A 19,704-nucleotide genomic window follows, 5' to 3' on the forward strand; every position below is an offset into this window, starting at 1 on the left:
GATGGAAGGGAGGACCCCATTCCTCTCTGGGCTCATGGAAGGATTTCAAAAACCTTTCGAATGATCGTAAGATCCAGTTGGTTAGTCACCTTAGAGGAAGTAAAGAAGAATTGAGTAGATTGATGCCACCTTACCCTTAGACTAGGTTCTCACAAATGGAAGGCATACAACATATTGCTCAATATGGGAATGAGATCAGGTATCCCACTTCAAGTAATAGGACTTGGACAAGGTTCATATGGGGATGCCTTGATTTTTGATGTTCACGCTCGAGGTAGGTTATCCAGGTTCAGGGATGAGGAGATCCTTGTGGATGTGCTTTCTGAGCCTGTTAGAGTTATGGGTCATGTGTACCAATGTTTTTTCACTTCAACTTGGTTAGTGTTTCTAATAAACAAGTTGGTACCTAGACCCAAGCCCAATTCACATACCCTTTGGTCCATGGAGGTGTCCCCATAAAGTATTTGTAGTGGGACCCTAGGGAATGGGAGTGGATTGATCTTTCTTCCACGACATGGTTAGCAATGCGAGGAGGTCCTAGCTCAGTCTTCAGGGCTGGAACTCTTCATTGGAAGAATTTTTAGATTTCTATAGGCTTGCAAAAATCTATTTGGAGAAGACTTTGCGAGTTCCTTATGAATAGAAAAATCAATATTTTCCTTTCGCTTTCTATTTGTGGATGGATTTCAATGAACCTATTGAGGTCTAGGTTTCAGTGAACCTATCGAGGTCTAGGTTTCGCTTTCTATTTGTGGACGGATTTCAGTGAACCTATCGAGGTCTAGGTTTGGATCATCCCCTAGTTGCCCTTGCTGCCTTTCTGTTGAGGAGTCCATTTAGCATTACTTATGGGTTTACACATGTGAAGGTAATTTGACCATTTTGTAGGAAAAAAGCCTCCAAAAGTTTTAGTCAAGACCATTTAGTGCATAACATAATAGGTAGCAATGGGAATGTAATTCCGTTGCTAAGGTTATATTTAACTTAACAACATCGATTAGGTTAAGCTCACTAATATAACCTAAGTGTGGGTGGAAAAGGCTTTTGAATGTACAAAAAATTACTCAAGTTTTCTTTAAAGAAAAAAAACTCACCCACCCTTTTTGGTCCCATCACGGGGCACCTTGCCGAGGACGTGTGTATGCAACAAGGATTGAATGCGGACCTAGTGCTCTTCCTATAGGCAGGCGCCCTACCAATTGTGATGCGATTGCTCCACAAAAATTAGTCTAAGTTGAAGGGTAATTCGAAAAATCGACAAAAATTTAATATTCTTGGAGAAGGGTTTTAGCATTCAAATTCGGCCGCCAAGCAAAATTCAAATTCAAGATGCTCAAAGCTGCCTAATGTTCGGTAGCTTTGTTGTAGGAACAGAATGGAGCTTTCCACGGATTCGGACCTCGCCCTCGCCCTCGCTCTCGCCGAGAACAGCGTCAGTAGCAGCCAGGATGACGACTTCCAGAGCTCCTCCCACACCGATCAGCTCTCCATCTTGAAGAGCTGCTCTGATAACCGCCGCACCCACTGCTCCAAGCGGCAGAAACGGGATCACAACAACAATGACGTTCTGAAACCGCTTCACAATGGTGCCCAGCGAGAGAAAAAGACTCAGAAGGTTGAGAAGCGAGGCAAGGAGAATCAGAGCGACCACAAGGATGGTTTGAAGAGTGTGGACTTGAAGTTGGGCAGAAATTGTCGCAGGCCGTTGGAAGATGGGCAGGTGAACGCATCATTGCAAAAGTCAGCTCATGGCCGGAACGAATTTTCTAGGATCTCCAGCCCCGCAGTATCGAATGGGCTTCATTCTCCGTCGGAAAAGATGTGTAGAGAGGATCCCCCCCTGGGGGATGGATGTTTTCTTTATTCAGATGTTAAAGGATTTGGAATGGTGGGATTGGCATTGTTTCAGGAGGAAGGGCAACGGATGGAAGAAGTAGTATCATTATCTGAAGAGGAAGAGCCTCTGGCCAATACGTTAGGATTGGGGTCCACTAGGGAGGCTGATGTTATGACATCAGACAGTAGACAGAAAGAAATGGATCCCCGAAGACAGACAGGGCGATCCCAATTAACTGAATCCCTAAGGGCTGGTTCCGTGAGTCAATTCAGCGCTCTTCTGAGGCTTTGCGTTGATGTTGCAAGCGAGGATCTTGAGGCACATGGTAGCCCTATGGCCACCCCCAAACGTGAGTCATTCGTTACCAAATGTGCTGCAGTCAATGAGAGTTCTGAAGAGCAAGAGGACGTCACGAGTCTAATGACACAGCGGAGGAAAGTATCTGTAATAATCGAAAATCACTATTCATCTGACAATTTACAGCTAAATCAGGAAGCAGAGCCGAAAAACCTAGAAGATTCTTCGCCAAAAAAACACGAGGACACACCGTCAACGCATCAATCTACCAAACAGAATATCTGCATAGATCTTCAAACAGAGTCCAATGGGCTACGGCTGATCCAAGGTGGTTCAAGCCTTGGAACCCTCACAGACGAGGAACGCAAGGCTTTCTGCAGTAAGTCTGAGAGTGAACAATGCGGCCTAACATTTGAGTGCCCTATTTGTGGAAGCTGTATTACTAGCATGTCTCACGAACAGAGAGAAGTCCATACAAATGCATGCCTTGACAACGTTGGACAGGATCAGGTGAGTTCCTTTCGTAATCAGAACCTTTGCAGCAAGGGGATCATTATGTGTGAAATGCATGTTTGTTTGGAGAAGGACCATATACAATCTACATGATATATACACATATACATCTATATCCGGAAAACGTACGTTCAGTGTGAGTGGGTATGCGTGCAGTTTTGTCTTAAGTTGCTCAAAGTTGTGCTGGGCGTGAGTATCTTGTCCATTGCTGTAGCCCAAGGTGACTCACACCTTTGTCACTGAATCTTTTGAGGAAGCTCATGATGCTTAGACATAGGTCATATCACTCTTTCCATCATGAGTTCATTCTTTCCAGAGTTTATCCGCGATGAGATTGCACCCATCTTACTAAGGTGGTGGCATGTTTTGTTAGGGTAGCCACTATTGATACTTCTTACAGTGTACAACTAGTCACATTCTGGGATAGGATGTTGGGAGCTAGGGCATGGGCATGCCATGCATGGGGTAGACTTTGCATCATATGGACGACCCGTAGGTTTGTCCAGGTTTGTAAGAATATTATTTTACTTACTGGATCACCCTCCACCATGCAGTATGCCTCACAAGATCGGATGCTCTGCCCATCCATATGGTTTTCGTACGCACTCCTAGGGTTTATATAAAAGTAGCTAAAAATATCATTTGATTACATTATTGTATTTTATTCCTAGCTTATCAGGTTATAAATAGTTGCTGGATTAACATATATCAGTTTAATCAAACTAAAACTGTTTTTAGCTCTTCAATTGCTTTTCTTAGCTTTTTATAGTTTTCTAGCTATTTTTGCATCCCTAGTGCCTGCTTTCTTGTTCATTCTTGCATGTTCAGTGTAACCATTAAGACTTCTTTAGCGAAAGCAGCCAGCTACCTTCACTTTTGGCTTCTTCTTTTGGCCATAGCCCATGCATGCTTAGAGCTCCCTCTGGCTTCTTCTTTTATTGCGATTTGCTCTAAGGCATCCTGTTGTTGATTTGGCATTGAATTTTATCTCCACTTGCTAGCACATGTTTCAGGCGCTTGCACTGTTGCCCACATGATTGCGAGCTGCTTTTAGGCTCTTTATGCTAGTTGCTTTCAGAGTTTCATCTCTTCCAAGCTCTCCTTCTCAGTTCTAGGTTACCAACGTTAGGCTTTACCAATTTCTAGCAATTCCTAACCCAATTTCTACCAGTGCTGGAGGAGGATTATTCTACATGACATGTGGCATCTAGTATTTGTCTAGAGTGTATTGCAGTCTGTTCAAAAGGCTCGTGTTGCAATGACGTTTGATCTTTTTTTTTCTTACCTTCTATTAATGCTTGAAAGCCTTCATACAAAACAGCAGCCCCGAAAGTGTTAGTATGGAAAAACTGGAAAAAGGCTGAAAGAAGAAAAAACCGGCCTGTTTAAGAGAAACCCAGCTCATTGGCTAGGGGATCTTTGGTACAGGGGCTAACAGCCAAGTGGGAGGACTATACAACCAGGGAATCCCTCGCGGAGTGAATATGTAAAAAATTCCTGCAGGCCAAGCCTTGTAAAAACGAGCGCGCCTCACGACAGTCGCCCTAGAGCTTGGGGTCCCACGCTCCCAGATGGAACGGAGTGTGTAGATGTTCTCCTGCTAGACGGCGACCAAGGTAGCCGAGGGTGGAATCAGGGATGCTCACCCATCACCAGACTGCAGCGAGCAACCCAAATGTTCCACGCTGCGATACTAGCTACTACCTCCCATACGTTGTCCTCCGTAGGAGAAGAGTATCGGGGCTATTAGGAGGGACCGCCTCTTGGAGCTCTATCCTGTGAATGCTTTGACCTTGTATCCGGTAAGTTGGGGAGATCTCATCAATTTGGAACGCGTGTCCTCCCTCAGTCAACCAAGCCACCATCCCCCATGTGTAGTCCCTTTGAAGGCTCTGCATATGGGCCATAATCCTAAGGGCTCCCATCCAAATCCTTGCTGTGCTACGACAGCTCCAAAGGTAGTGAGGGATCGTCTTCAGAAATCCCACAGAGCAACAATGACACTACCCCTCCACCCGCATTTGCTCCAACCACGGGTCAATGGGCAAGCCTCCGTGGGCGGCCAGCTAGAAGTGGTAGGAGATCTTTCGTGGCCGCAAATTGGACCATAATCGTGTCCAAAACTTGGAATGGACCCTCTTGGGGCACTTTTTGGGCCACCCAGTGCCTCTCCATTGAAGGGGTCCAAATCGAAGAGTCCATCTGAAGCCTCTTGCCAATCCGTATGGTGTAGGAAAAGAAGGGCACCTCGTCCACCTGCTCGGCAAGGTCGCTCTTAGAGGACCAAAACCACTCTCCCGGATCCCATTGGACCTTCCTCAAGGGCCTACCCTCCCAAAGTCAGAGGTGCCATCTGGGGGCATCCTGCTCTGGAATACCGGGAGGATCAATGTGCCACTCCTTCCCCAATCGTCCCACCACTTTGATCATTTGCTAGTGAATCCCATCCAGACTCCCATCCATCTTTGGGTCTCTCTTAGTGAGTGCCTGAAGTAGTCCTCTAGATCCTACACGGAAAAAACCAGGTTGCGTGCTGCCTCGTTGCATCATCATCCTCAAGGGGATCCAAGAAAACTGACCCAACCATCTGTTGTCCATCCAGACTCAGGGATGGCTAGGTCAATCCCCCTCATATGCTACCCTGCCCCTCCCAAATGCACTAAGGCGCCAAGCCTCGCCTCTGTCTCCATGGGTAATTTGTTCCATTTGCCAAAGGCGCTGGCCGGTCCACTGTTCCATTGTGCCCAACCAATGTGAGTCCGTTGCCCAAGCATACACCCATCTTGGTCCGTGATCTCCGGGTACCAAACGAGGGGTTCACGTTCGAACTCCTCTTTGCAGCGGGGCTGAGCACGAATGAGGCCCCTTGCTAATCTTTGCCAGACCCTATGGAGGCTCCTCATCAGGGGGGAACCCTTCTCCGTAAGGGGGGCCTTTGAGAAGATCCATGTGTGTGAATGTTGCCACTACCCCCCAGTGCGTGGGGTGTTCTTGAGAAGCCCTCGCTGTAAGAGAAGCTTCTAAGGCTCTACACTTGGGGTGAGGCTGTGGACAACCAACTTGCTCAAGAGGGCTTTGCTCTGCATCTCTGGATCAATGATATCCAAGCCTCCCAATGCTTGTGGCATGATCACCGTCTGCCAAGCGACCCGGGCTCTATCATTCCTTGTGCCATCCTATCCTGCCCAAAGGAAGTTCCGAACCAACCGTCGGAGCTGCCCAATGCACCCTCTGTGAAAACACCTGTAGGAGGTGATATACCAAGCTGTGGCAAGGAGCTGCCACTAAGGCACGGCCCGCTAGGGAGAGTTTGGCCGAGCTCTAGTGGAGAAGTTTGCGCCAAACACTCTCAAGGACCAGGGCGATCTATTGCTTTGCTGTAATATCAACCCACGTGCAATCTGAGGTATCTCGTTGTTTGGCTCCGCGGTATCCAGTGGAAGCCAAAGTCGCTCCCCGCCCTCTATGTACAAGGCCGTGTCATTTGCAAACTCAGAGTCTAGCAGCTCCTCCTCTTGTCTGATTTGGAGCCTCAATCCTATGAGGCCCACCACCTGTGATCACAAGAAGAGAAAGGGAGCGAGGGGACAGCCTTGGTGGATGGAGTCAGAGAGAGAAAAGGCCTCGCTCGTGTGTCCACTGACAAGCATCTGACTAGAGCTCCCCGCATAAAGCGCATAACTCCTCTGATCCATTTGTCTGAGAAAACCAACCTCTGCATGGTACCCTCCAGGAAAGACCACTCTACCCTGTCGTAAGCCTTCTCAAAATCCAAGGGAAGGACGGCCAACGGCTTTGACTCCTCCTTCGCCCAATCCACTGCCTCCCAAAACGTGCAGATGTTGTCCAGGATGATGCGTTGCTGAACGAACTTGGTCTGTGTGTTGTGGATGATGTTAGTGAGATGGGGCTGTAACCACATGGCACAAACTCAAGACCTTGGGGAGGATCTTGTATGCAGGTTCAAGCAAGTGTCCACTGTCGGATGTTTGACCTATCTCTCCCTTTCAGGATCAAACAAATCCACCCCTTGCTCAGGGATTGAGGAAGGGAGCTCGTGTTGAAGACTCCTGGCAAGATAGGCAAAAAGGGGTTTTCCTAGAAGTTTCGGAAGAAGGCCAGAGTCAAGCCATCCTCACCAGGACACTTCTGGTCAGGAGAGCCTTGAGGGCTTCCCAAAGCTCCTCATCCGTGAAAGGCTCCTCCAGACTCTTGCACAAATCTTGCGAGACTACTGTCGGAATGTGGTTCCAATCTACCTCACGGGCCACAAGACAAGCTGGAGTCATCCTCTCCGTCTGAAAGAGCTGACTGTAAAAACCGGTGGTCAACTCTGTTGGAGAGTGGTCTGACATCGTGGTGCTTGTAGTGTGCAGTCCCCAACGTAGAAACAGTCCAGTCTTTGAAGCAGTCCATCATGTCTCCTCTGGCCGAAAGAGAAGAGGAGGCTTCGAGGTATCTTGTTGAACTTTAGCTCTCGCCACGGGTCTCTGACAACTGATCATGAAGATGAACTGCTCCCAGGTGCTCTGCTTTGTTGTTGGCATCTCAGAGAATCAAGCACCGCCTTGCTTGTCCTCTCCAAACTCCAGGTTGTTGAAGTCTCCTCCAACGATTCAGGAGTCAACATTCAAAAGACACTTTGTTTGCCTCCTCCAAAAGGCCGGACGGTGCCGTTTGCACGTTGGGGCATACATGTTCAAGATCCCAATCCTCGACTCTCCCATCCTAACTCCTATCCAAACTGCCCATCCTAGGATAAGCTCGCCCTAATCATAGACCGTTGGGGCCATTGTTTGAGCTGTAGGGGCCATGATGATTGTTGAATCCACAAGAAGTTTCATGGAAGAAGAAGTATCACAAGTATTTTGTTAATCCAATGGAATGGTATTCAAAGTGTTTTTTTGACTCAAACTTGTGCATTTGTGGGTCTTATTCATCATAATCCTTTCCATTGGAACTCGGCAAGATAGACACTTAGGTCTAGGTGGGCTTGCACTAGCTGCTCTAGACTGTCTTGCATTAGATGGGCCTGTTTTTGTAGAAGCCTTTCTCGCAAGAGAAGCTACACTAGCTGGTAAAGCCATATCTTGGGTAAGCTAATACTGGTTTGCTGGGAATGCTTCCCAGGAGCTACAATAGTTTTGTGACTACGATGATTGTAGGGTAGAGGGTGGCCCCAGTGACGTTCGAGAAGTTGGCTCCATTCCTTTTGCAGCAAGAAGCTCGAAAGAGGAAATATGATGGAAATGATGATAAAGCCCTAGTAGCTTAGGACAAGAGCAAAGGCAAGGGTAAGGGTAAGCTTGGCAAAGGGATGCCCAAGAAGGACAAATCTGATGAAGAAGCGGACTCTTTAGATGAAGAAAACAAGAAGAAGAGGAAGAACGAAAAGAAATGCTTCTATTGTAACGAGCCATAATATTTTTCTAAGGATTGCAGCAAGAAGAAGGCTGATTAGAAGAAGAAGGGGGCCAGCTAAAAGTTAGAGGAGTCAAAAGCCAATGTGGTGGTCATAGAGGAGCTTTTCTTGGTGACATCTCTTGGTGTTGTTGAGGTAAAGTTTGTTGAGGTAAAGTATGCAGATGTCGGTGTTACAGTCAGGATGTTTGACATTGAGAGATGGTCAGAAGAGGAGTCAAAAACCTTTGTAAAGGTGAAGTATAGTGATGAGTGCTTGGAGCCATCCGGATCCTTGGCTAGTATTATTGACATAGAGGGGGAATTTGGTCTAGGTAATCTGGAGTTATGCTTGGGATTTGATTTCTTGAGTATGTTATTTGTTTGCAGACCTTGCCAGATGGAGGACGGATTGAAAGAGACTTTGAGAGCATGGTGCCTGGAGGACTTCAGGCTGTTCACCCATCATGAGGGGGACATTTGACAGTTGGAGGATGCTGGTACTTGGACTGCTCAAGTTCAAAGGCAGCTAGGTGATTGAAGGAGGTGGTGCCATCTGGTGCTACCAAAGATGGACATGTGTACCAAGAATGTGTGCTTATGCGGAACCGGACCTGGTGAAGCAAGAGCAATTGGATGAAAAGCGACAAAGCGACTAAGCCACATCGACACCGCAATGATCCAAAGAGCTACGACATGGGAGCTACTTGAACATCTTCATTGACAGGTTCGCATTGGGCCACAAGATGTGTCGGTGAGAGGAGGGTGTTGGAATAGGGTTGGCCACCTCCTCACCTATACGCCCCCATATGAGGAGAGTGTGGGGGGGTCAACCAGATGGTAAACATAAGGATATCAGGCTTTGTCCAAAGTAAAGTGTTCTTAGAATCTGCTGATTGATTAAGAGATATACTTTTGTGAGACTAGAATATGTCCAATCATACAAATTTATATTTTTTGTTGTTCCCAAGACCAAAAATCTACACAGAAAATTAAAGAGAAAATGAAAGAGAAGAAAAGAGGTAAACAAAAACTTTTATGGAAAACGCATGGTGGATTTAGGATCCTACCAGGTGGTTGTTCCAATCATTGTCTCTCTTCCTTCCCTTTTCTATTTATTAAGGTTGTTCATTGCTTGGTTGACCTTTGTGGAGTATTTAAAATGTTTATATACGACATCCAAAAAACTACTCTGCATGTTCTTTATTCAGTAAACCTAGTACCTTCGTTTTGAAACCTTGAGAGCATTTGGCCAGAGTGACGTCCTTAAGAAGGCACTACCTTTCATAGAGGACATGCTTGTAGCTTTGTCGTATTAGCCATGGACTTCAAGCTCTCTGTTTTGTTTCATATATTCATGCGATTTGTTTCATAGTTAAAGCTTGTGGTTTACATGTCTATCGAATGCAGCTGCTTTAAATTCCTCTGTAAGTAGACATGGATATTGGGCACATCATCATCTTTGCAAAAATTAATTGTGTTTATGTTTTTATGCACGCACTTAGAAGCGATTAAAGGCTGTCAACATAGTTGAAAATAGAAGGTTGGACAAGGCTGTTAAATATACATTGTATATTACAATGTCACTTATTTCTGGCAATGGCTATATTATAAGTGGGATTTATGGAGGTTATAAGCCATTTTATAATTTCTGTGGAGTAGTACTGCATAGGTTCTTGTACATTTCTGCTGAAGGGCATCCATCGCAGAATGATCGTTATTTATTTGATCTTTGTCTTGCAGGCTGAAACTCAGGGCAAAACAGTAATGGCTGAAGCTGTACAAGCAGCTTCTTCATTTGATGGTACTGCTGTTCTTCAATGGCTCGAAGCACTAAACCTCTCTAGATATGCAAGCATTTTTATTCGTGAGGAGATTGATTGGGATACTCTCATATCGCTAACTGATGAGGTAATGCCAGTTTGATGATATTATACTTTCTTTTCTAAGTTCCTCCTGTAACACCATAAGGATCAACTTCTAAAAAGTGAGAGGTTTGGCTAGCATAAACATGTCATGGAAAATCTTCAGCTTTGCCAAAAGTTTGACGCAGGCTCAACTTGTCCTAACTTCAGAGTGAGTAATTGATTTTGATAATTCAGTACTCGGTTTGGATTTATTGAACTTTTGAGAGTTGCCCAAGCTCCGTTGTGGCCAGCATGTTATTTGAAACCTCATTGGAACTGCCTTTGGTGGTCCTATAGAGCTCTTGACATCCACTGACTTTGGACCCATTACATCCTTGACCTTCCAAAGTTTTTATGACACAAACAAAGTTTGACCTTCAACTTTGAAATAGGATAGTTGGTTCCATCCAATTTCCATCTACCAAAGTTTGGAATCAGGATTCGGGGGTAACTTCTGGTGGTCCTATAGAGCTCTTGACATCCACCGAATTTGGATCCATTGCATCATTGGCCTTCCAAGTTTTCGTGACATAAACAAAGTTTGACCTTCTACTTTTAAATAGGATAGTTGGTTCCATTTACCAAAGTTGGGAATCCGGAGGTACTTCCTAGATGCCATATGTTAGAGAATGAAATCCCACTAGAGGTACCCCGCAGCAGCGGAAGACTGATAGATTAGCCTGGGAATTACATGCGGAAGTGTTTCACTATGGAATCAAGCTCATAACCATGTGTGTACTTCACAACCATTCAAGTGTGTGCAAACTAGGGAATAGACTGTGCTCAAGACAATATAGAAGCAACTCTTAAATATTTCCGTTTGTTCACAAATTGAACAAGATAACATACCAAAAAGGTTCTCCTACTATATGCTTGGCACCTCTAGATCTCTGAGCTCGCATGCTCCAATGAGCTTATGTAGACTCTCCACCCGAAGGATCCCTTCCACCTTGCTGTCTGGAAACTCAGCCTAGGTGAGCAGCTCCTAGAGCTAAATCTTCAGCCCTCTGTAGGTCACCTTCACCTCTTGTGTATAGCCCAAGGATGGTCCTGTTGCTGCTCCGTCCTGCTCTCGGATTGTTGATCCCAGTGATGAGGTAATGAGGCCCCTAGGCCACCTTTTATAGGGCTGGAACCCCAGCCTTGCCCCTACCAGCCGACTTTGGGGGAGGGGGTGGGGGGGGGGCTAGGACTAGAAATAGGGCCCCAAAGTTCATTTGCTTGATTTGGTTGGCCTTGCCTGGCCACACGGCTTCCAGCCATTGGTGCAGGCAGTCCCACCCTTTATCCTTTGCCCCAAACCTGCCTGTTTTCCCTGTGCATTTCTGCCCTCTCCATGTATAGGCAGCATCTGGATCTAGATCTGCCCTCCATGGTGCATCTCCTCTGCCAGGTACTATCACATTCTCCCTACTGCCCACATGACAGCTCATGTGCTGCCCATGTGGCAGCCCCATGCCGATTACTACCTTATGGTCCACCCCCCCGATGCACTCCTCATATGGGGGGCTCACAAGTGGGGAGGTGACCTACTCTATTCCAACACCCGCTCTCACCGACCCACATTGGCCGATCCCAATCCATCGATGAAGATGCTCTTTGGAACACCTCAAAGACGAAAGAAAGAAAGAAAGAAAGAAAGAAAGAAAGAAAGTTGTATTAACCTGAGAGAGAGAGAGAGAGAGAGAGAGAGAGAGAGAGAGAGAGAGAGTTGTATCAACCTCTAAGAGAGAGAGAAAGTTGTATTAACCTCTGAGAGAAAGAAAGAAAGTTGTATTTGTTGGAAAGGTCACCTCCCCATCTGTAAGCCCCCAAATGAGGAGAGCATGGGGGGGGTGAACCTAGGGTTTGAATGTCTGTCACATGGGCATCTGATTGGATGCCATGTGGGCAAGAATCATAGAGATGGTGGGTACCTGGAGCTAGGATGGATCTGCAGTAGCAAAAGGCGAAGCAGTAGCCAGCACAAGGAACCCGTACGGCGCAGGACACGTGGCCGGGAAGAGGGTCTGGCAGAGGCACAGACATTGCAGGGAGTGCAGGCCCAGATCTGCAGCAGGATAAGTGGCTGTCAGTGGGCAGGTAACAGGCCTTTTATAGGCTGGAGATATGCCTTGAAAGGAGGGCCAAAGGGCCTTGGAAGTATGGGCCAGAAAACCCTGGGTTGTGTGCCTTATAGGGCTGGACCAGCCACAGACTGGTCGGCCAGTCTGGTCAGCCAGTCTGTACCAGGCTGGTCGGTTTTTATCAGCCCCCCCCTAGGGCCTATATAAAGAGGCCATTCAGGCCTCATTTCATTATCACTTGCAGCAGCAGATCCAGAGCAGAAAGGAGCAGCAGGTAGCCACCCTCTGGACCTACATTCAGGAGGATAGAGAGGTGCTAGCAGAGCTGCAGACTTAGCCAGGAAGCTGCCCACCTAGGCTGGTTCCCAGATAGCAAGGTGGAGAGGATCATCCTAGACGCAAAGTTTACTTGCGCTCGAGGTGGAGCACGCGGACTCTAGTCTAGAGGTAGCCACTAGAGGTAGCCACTAGAGGTAGCCAGCAGATAGGAGAAGGACCTTGTGGTAAGATCAGAGGACCACACCATTGGTGGGACTCTGGATCTGTCTCTCTTGTATTGTGTCCATAGTTGTGGACGGAAATATATTATTTGGTGGTTAATGAGTCTGCACACCTATTGTATGCACATAAGTAAAGAAGTTTGTGATTCCACACCCACACTGCACACTGTGTGAGCTCCTGGGCATTATTTCCGCTGCGTGTACCCTCTGTTGGGTCTTTTCTAACAGTATTAACCTCTGAGAGAGAGAGAGAGCTCAGAGAGAGAGAGAGAGAGAGAGAGAGAGAGAGAGAGTTTATTAAAGTCTTCGGAAGACCGATGGGTCTATGAGATTGTGAAAATCCTGATACAACAAGCTGTGGTAGTGGGGCTACTAAACGAGCATCCATACCAATGCAAAATGCAAAAATGCAGAATAACAGTACTAAGTCCTAAGTACAACATAGTCCGTGGGAGGCCTCACGGGCCTATGGGACAAAGTGTGCAAAAAAAGTAAAAAGTAAACTCATACAAGCCTCAATGGGGTTGGAGCAAAGGGCGCGCTAGGGTCCTTGCTAAGTACTAATCTATGCTAGCAAAATCATAATCAGTCAAACACTAGTCAAGTATAAGTTGAATCAAGTCGACCTCGGAACTAGGGCTCAGAAACCGAAGCCCGGCACAGTGATGGCTCTCTGGTGAGTTGTGAAAATATCTCGTATCTACGTCTGTCGAGCCGTCTCACACTGTGGTGGGGGGCGCAGTCTCCTCGATCTTTGAACTCTCTGGGCTATGTCTAGGGTGACACCTCGTCTTTGTCGGCCCCCCCTGAGGAGAGCTGTAATAGATCGAACCTCAATAGAGTGTGCTCTGATAGAACTGGGAGAGGGGGAGCAGGTTTGGCATGGTTTAGGGTTTAGGAGGGGGTTGGAGGAGGCAAGTGGGGAAGGACGGAGGGGAAGCAGGCTCAATGAGAGTTAGGAGAGGGCATGTTGCTCTCGTTGGGTCCTTGATCTAGATCCTTCTAGATGCAGACGATGTGGCCTTACTCTCATCTTCAGCGGAGGCCTCCAATGACACTTGGATGCACTCCACACATTTTGTGAGACACATAATTTGAAGGTCAACGTTGACAAAACGAGGGTCATGATCTTCAACACATCTCGAGCAGCCATCCACAGAGATGTTGTTCATGTTGGACGGATCACCGATGGAGGTTGTCACATTCTACACATACTTGCGAGATCTTTTTTTTGGGTCCAATTTTCACGATGCAACTAGCGATACATGCTTGATTGAGCAAGGGATACGATGCACTCACTAGAGTCGAGTATAATCGTTTCACTCTCATTTCCAGATCCACATCAATTCTAAGCTTGTGCCATCTATGCGTAACAAATATCTTGTCACTTCATGGGTAATCTACACACATTCTAAATGACCCATCAAAAGGTGAAGTTTAGGTTTGATCATATCTTCATCGAGGAATAGTGTGTAATTTGTTTCAATTTTCTTAACTAAATGTCTCTTGTACCTAGGTTTATTACTTAGACATGATTTGTGTTGTAGTCTTTTCATAGCATCTACTATGTGCATAGGTTTGGTAAATCCATTGTTTTTTCTTGCATGAATAGTATTTGCAAAGAGAATGAGTTAAGAGTAGTTACTACTTATCTCATTAATGTTTGCATTGATAAGGTAAGATTTTGCTAGAATTAGATCATCTCTAATGATAAGCTTCTTCCCCTTATGATTAAATTGGTGGATGTTATCACGAATTGTTTTATTGCATGCCACCTTTTGCTACAAGACAACATCAAAACAAGCTAGCGTGATGATATCTGGGCCTAGCTTTCCATGGCTATTCTAGATGGTCAAACCCCGATCAATGACTTGTTAATTCCATATTTAAGTCCATTTTCCATCTGTGTTGTCTTTCTCTTTCATCTTTCAGTTGTGGTACTTAGATGGTTGAGTTTGCAATTCAAAAATTTCTCTAATTATGAAGGGATTACATGGTGTGTTCATTTTTATTTCAAGATCATCATTACCTCTTTTCCTTCAATTTGCCTTTCATTCGATTAAGGAAACATGTTGTATAAAGGGCACAGCAATGACTAAAGTGTGATGAAACAAGACAGCGAGTCAAGGAATAGTCCCTCTCTTTCTTATGATGGCCATTGTAGAATGTGTCTTTACAGTGGTGTGGTGGGTCATTTACTTGTTGGTGGTCAATTTGGCCTTAACGAACTTCTTGACTCCCCCTTGGGAAATCCTTGGTGGTCGTAATCTCTTAGCAAGTCCTTGCTGGTGGCTCTGAAACATAGCTCTATGAGCTCAAAATAGTTAAGGAAAGGTTAGTACTTGTCATCCAAACCATCATTTCTTGTCATCCAAACCATCATTTGTACTCAAACTACCAATAATGTTAGTAACAATGAATAAATTATTCACGTAACACAACCATGCTTGACAATACAACCATCAAACACACAACCACCAATAATCTCGCAACATCAATATTAATCAAAGTCACCCGAAAGGACATTAAGCAGTTTGGCTATTTACCAAGTTGCACAATACACTAGTCACACTAACATAATGATCCACAATGTGGAGTAGGTTGCTTGTCAAATTAAGCAAGTGTCCTAACTAAACCTCACAAATTGCATCCTTCATGGATCTCTTTGCCATAGTATGTTGGGGAAAACTCAAAATCTATGCATTAAATGAAATGACACAGTAGATGAAACATATAGTTGGAATAAGAGTCGACATGTAAAAAGAAACTAAGGCTGTAATATATTCCAATAAGAAACTGATGAAAGCAACATTATACATCGCCTTAGACCTACGGGTCTTGTTGGAGAACTACATGATCCTCTACTTAACTACTCACAACAATGAGCCATAGCTCAATACGAATACACAAATCAATACATAGCCGAAGACCTGGTAGAATCCTGCAGTTAATGCACAATTATAGAAGCTGCGCCAAAATCGTCAAATCTCCAAAATCAAGTAGCTGAACCACAAAGGTAGCTGAGAAAGTCATCAACTTCTGCATGAAAAAATGCCACATGCCCACTAACCCACATCTGCCAGTTAGTAGACCCTAACCACGAAGCACACACTTGGATTTCAAATGATTTTCCTAACATAGTGTCCCACTATGGGCCTCATACAGGCAACACTATATAAGTATGAATATTTGAATTCTAGTTCGTATTAATTGGAAATCATTCCACAATATGTAGAAAGCTAGTTTGGTAAAACATAGATTTAATCAAGTGTCCCTAACTAAACCTCACAAAATGCATTTTCCACCAATCAATTTGCCATAATCCCCCACTGTGGGTTTCATATGGACAAGGCTATATAACTATCAATATCCTATGTAAGAAAATAATAATGGAAGCTAAGTTCCATAACAGGCGGCCCTGGATTTAGGAGGACCAGCCCATCAAGAGACGTGTAATGGGAGCTAGGCGAGTGTTTTTGACATGCTCAATAGTGGCCACTCTTTAATCCCCATCACATGAGAGGCATCAGCTCAAGCAACAATTACTATACTAGGTCCTCGCTAGATTTTGGTCATGGCTATGTATTGGTCTTCGGCCTAGTGCCGCATGTTAAAACTCCCAGTGGCTCGTGGGTGAAGCAGATCAGGAGGTTGACTTGTCACTATCACATGATAGAGGTTTAGGAGATAATCTCCAATTGTGTATGGAGTTGCCCTTTGGTGCAAGGGAATTGACAATGCTTAGGTAGAATCATTTCGCAGGTGAGTTGCATTCAAGAAGTACTCTCTTGGGGGATGATAGCCTAGCTTTCTTTCCCCATAGAGATGGAATCCCCTATATAACTAATGAGTGGGAAATCAACTACATGCGAGAAGAACCACGAGGCCACTCCTCCAGGTCAAAGATGTTTGCTAGCATTACGTCTTGAAATACTTCAGTAGCACGTGTAGCCTTAATGGCACGGAGGCAATAGAACTGAGCTACTACTGCGAGTTTAATCAACATATTGCTCGACATCATGTATGGTTTGTCTGCACTTTGGGAGCAAGGTACAAAGGGTTTCAAGAAGACCATTGGGGACGCCAATGCTTTTGCACGGTTTGTAGGACATATGGGCATTTCACCAGGAATTGCCCAAGAAAGAAGAAGAGGCCTAAAAAGCCTTCTAGTATAGCTCCTCGTCGTCCTCGATTGAGTGCTTCTCCAATATCAGTAGCACCGCCCTCATTTTTGACAGTGCTACATGATCGGCACCCGTCGCACCCGTTGTCCTTCACTCTGTTCCGGTTAGTGTCTGTGCTCCTTTACCTTTTGCAAATCAAGAGGGGCCCCCACTTGTCCAGTCCCAATTGTGGTCAGGGCCTCGAACATTCCTTTTCTAGTGGTGACTAGTGACTCTCAATCCCCTGTGCCACGCCTAATCGTCAAAAACTCCTTTTCGTAGATTCTACGAACCCTTGCACCAAGCCTGATCGTCACGAACTCCTTTTCAGCTTTGGTAGAGCTTGCGGATTACCCGGAGGAAGGTTTTGTATCCTTCACCATGGGGATGCAGTGATCAATATTCCTTTTGATGGGGTGTCTTCCTATTCAGGTGGACAGGTTCTTTCTCCTGTGGATTTTCCTCCACTTGGTTCTCTCCTTGGAGACATCCCCTCCTTGTTTAGAGTCGGAGCCCGATCGACGGGGGTCACAGTAGCCCTGGTTAGACGTAGAGCTACGACCAGGAGACGTGCCAGGACCGCACCTCTGAGTGGCTGACTGCACTTTATTGCCGACTTCATGCCTCCACGGCCTCATCCATCCTGATATCTTGCTGTTGCTGGGGATGATGATGATATTGATGATGATGCTGAGATTGATACCATCGACATGACTATGTTTGTACTTAGGACTTAGTACTGCAATTCTGCATTTTTGCATTTTTTGCATTTTGCATTTTGCATTGGTATGGACGCTCATTTAGTAGCTCCACTACCACAGCTCGTTGTATCAGGATTTTTACAGTCTCATAGACCCATCAGTCTTCCGAAGACTTTAATAAACTTTCTTTCTTTCTTTCTTTCTCCCTCGTCCTTTGAGTAGGAGGTCTTTCCCCATAGAGGGTTTTGTTTTGGGTAAGGTGTTCCATGCTACTTTCTCCTATAGATCAGGATTGTTAGCTGGGACATACAAGGCCTCGGTGGTGTGCCTCATTGCCACCGCAGGCCGATCATTCATTTGCAACTTCATCAAGGTGTTATAAGAGTTGCTATTGATATTCTTGCTATTCAAGAACACAAGTTGGATGTCAGAGATTGTGCAAAGTCAAGTAAATTTTCTCTCAGGTCATACGTTTTGGTCACCTGCTTTGGGCACTAGGGGTGGGACTTGCATTGCAGTTTCAGATTCTATTCTCACCTAAGTTGTTGGACATGGTGTCATTTTAATGTGCAGATTATAGTGGGACATTCTTTTGATTGGGGTGAGTAAGGTTGGTCTTCTCAACCTCTATGGCTGTAATAATCGAGGAGGCACAGTTCGGAAGGAACTTCTCTCTTAGGACCCTATTGCATATTCATGGTTTATTGGAGGTGACTTTAACATGGTGGAGTTTCCTTCAGATAAGAAGGGGGACAGAGAAGGACGTGTTCACTCTTTGGAGAGTAGCCTGGGATGCCTTCTTGTTTTAGTTAAGTGGCAGAGATGCTTGGTTGGATGATGTCTTTCACACTCCGTCTCAGTCACTCCACTTCTCATGGTCTAACAATAGACCTCATATGCTTATTCATACACGCATTGATAGATTGTATGTTGATGATTGGGCCATGGACAGAGGTGGGTCTGTATGCATTGCTCCCGAGGTTTCTACCTTGGACCACTTTCCGGTGGTTTTGATGATTTTTGATTCTTGTAGGAGAGGTCGCTTTGCCAGTATCAGGATTCCTGATGCCTTTTTATGCAGAGGAGGACCTCATTGAGGTAGTTTTGCAGATTTGGGTGTCTCATACGTAGGGTATGATGCCATACCCTTCACATGTGGAAATTGGCCTCTTTGATACTAGTGACTACTATCATTTGGTCGCAAATATCAAAAGGCATGAGATTCTCAAACAAGTGATTGCTCTTCACCATTAGTTGGCAGCCCTTCAGAGGGAAGAGCAGAAATGGCGTACAGATGCTTGGATCCAGGAGCGCCTTGGTGCCAGCAAGGGCTCAACAACAGATATTGTTAGATCAGAGAGCACAGTGTAACATGCAACGCTAATCTGATCGTGTAATCACAGTAAGACCTTCTTTAAACCTTTAGCGAGGAATTAGCGTTATGCACCATAGAGAAAGGAGATGAGGGTAGAGAGAGAATAGAGATGACAACTGATTGGGTCCTTGTACTCACTGAGGGCCCCCTTCCCCAATCAGGGGAGGTTTCGCTTTAATACTTGGAAATCTCCCTTTAATACTTGGAGAACTGAAAGATACAAATAACACTCTTCGAAAGAGCACGGAAATGCGCTTTTGAAGAGTACACTGTGCAGATGTGTTGCAGACCCAACGACTTGTGAGTCAACTCCAACCAATACTGAGACCTTGATGCTGTCCACACTGACAATGTGGGGCACTTTTGCAAGGCAAGGAAGAGGCTTGTGCTGTCTAGTATGCAGGGTTATTGCATGAGTGAGAGAGTGAAAGCTAGGAGTAATATAATCTAAGAGAGATGAGATATGATTGAGATATAGTGCTGAGAAGTGAGCTGTGCAGATTGCAAAAGAGAACTTCAAAGAGCTGCTGAAACAGTAACCAACCCTTACTCCGTTTGCTGGTCCAAATCCCTGACTGTTGTGATGTGTAGACACCTTCTAGAAAGGCTGAACTGAGGGCCAAGAGCTTATGCTGATCAGGGCCAATCTCTGAAAGTGTTTAGGCTTGCACAACGGGGCTGGAGTGGAGCTGTAGGAGTGGCTGAAGGCTGGGAAGCTGAGTGAGAAATGAAGGCAAGGAGCCCCCCTTTATATAGGGGGTTGGGGATTGAGCCAACCAGCCCAAACTGGCGGACTTTCAGTTGGCTGGTTTGGCTGGCTACTTAGGCCTTTTGCCCCATAAACACCTGCCTAGGGAGGGGTGCAGGGCTGCCTTATAGGCAGCCCTTCCCAGCCCATTCTTCCTTATTGTTTCAGCCCTGAGGGGCCCCAGAAGGGCTCCTATC

At 45.6% G+C, this 19,704-nt stretch overlaps 1 protein-coding gene across 1 annotated transcript in view; it reads left to right on the forward strand.

Annotated features, from left to right (window-relative positions):
• The first annotated feature begins 1,375 nt into the window (after positions 1 to 1,375).
• LOC147880748 (sterile alpha motif (SAM) domain-containing protein) overlaps positions 1,376 to 19,704 on the forward strand; it is an 85,959-nt gene continuing 67,630 nt past the window's right edge. Inside the window, exons 1-2 of the mRNA XM_087370810.1 lie at positions 1,376 to 2,644; positions 9,791 to 9,958. Of these exons, the coding sequence (XP_087226936.1) occupies positions 1,376 to 2,644; positions 9,791 to 9,958 (1,437 nt within the window). The remainder of the gene's footprint in view (positions 2,645 to 9,790; positions 9,959 to 19,704) is intronic.

This window comes from Dipteris shenzhenensis, chromosome 32, assembly GCF_047967505.1.
Source record: "Dipteris shenzhenensis isolate YYH24624 ecotype China chromosome 32, Dip_SZ_1.0, whole genome shotgun sequence".
Lineage (NCBI taxonomy): Eukaryota > Viridiplantae > Streptophyta > Polypodiopsida > Gleicheniales > Dipteridaceae > Dipteris > Dipteris shenzhenensis.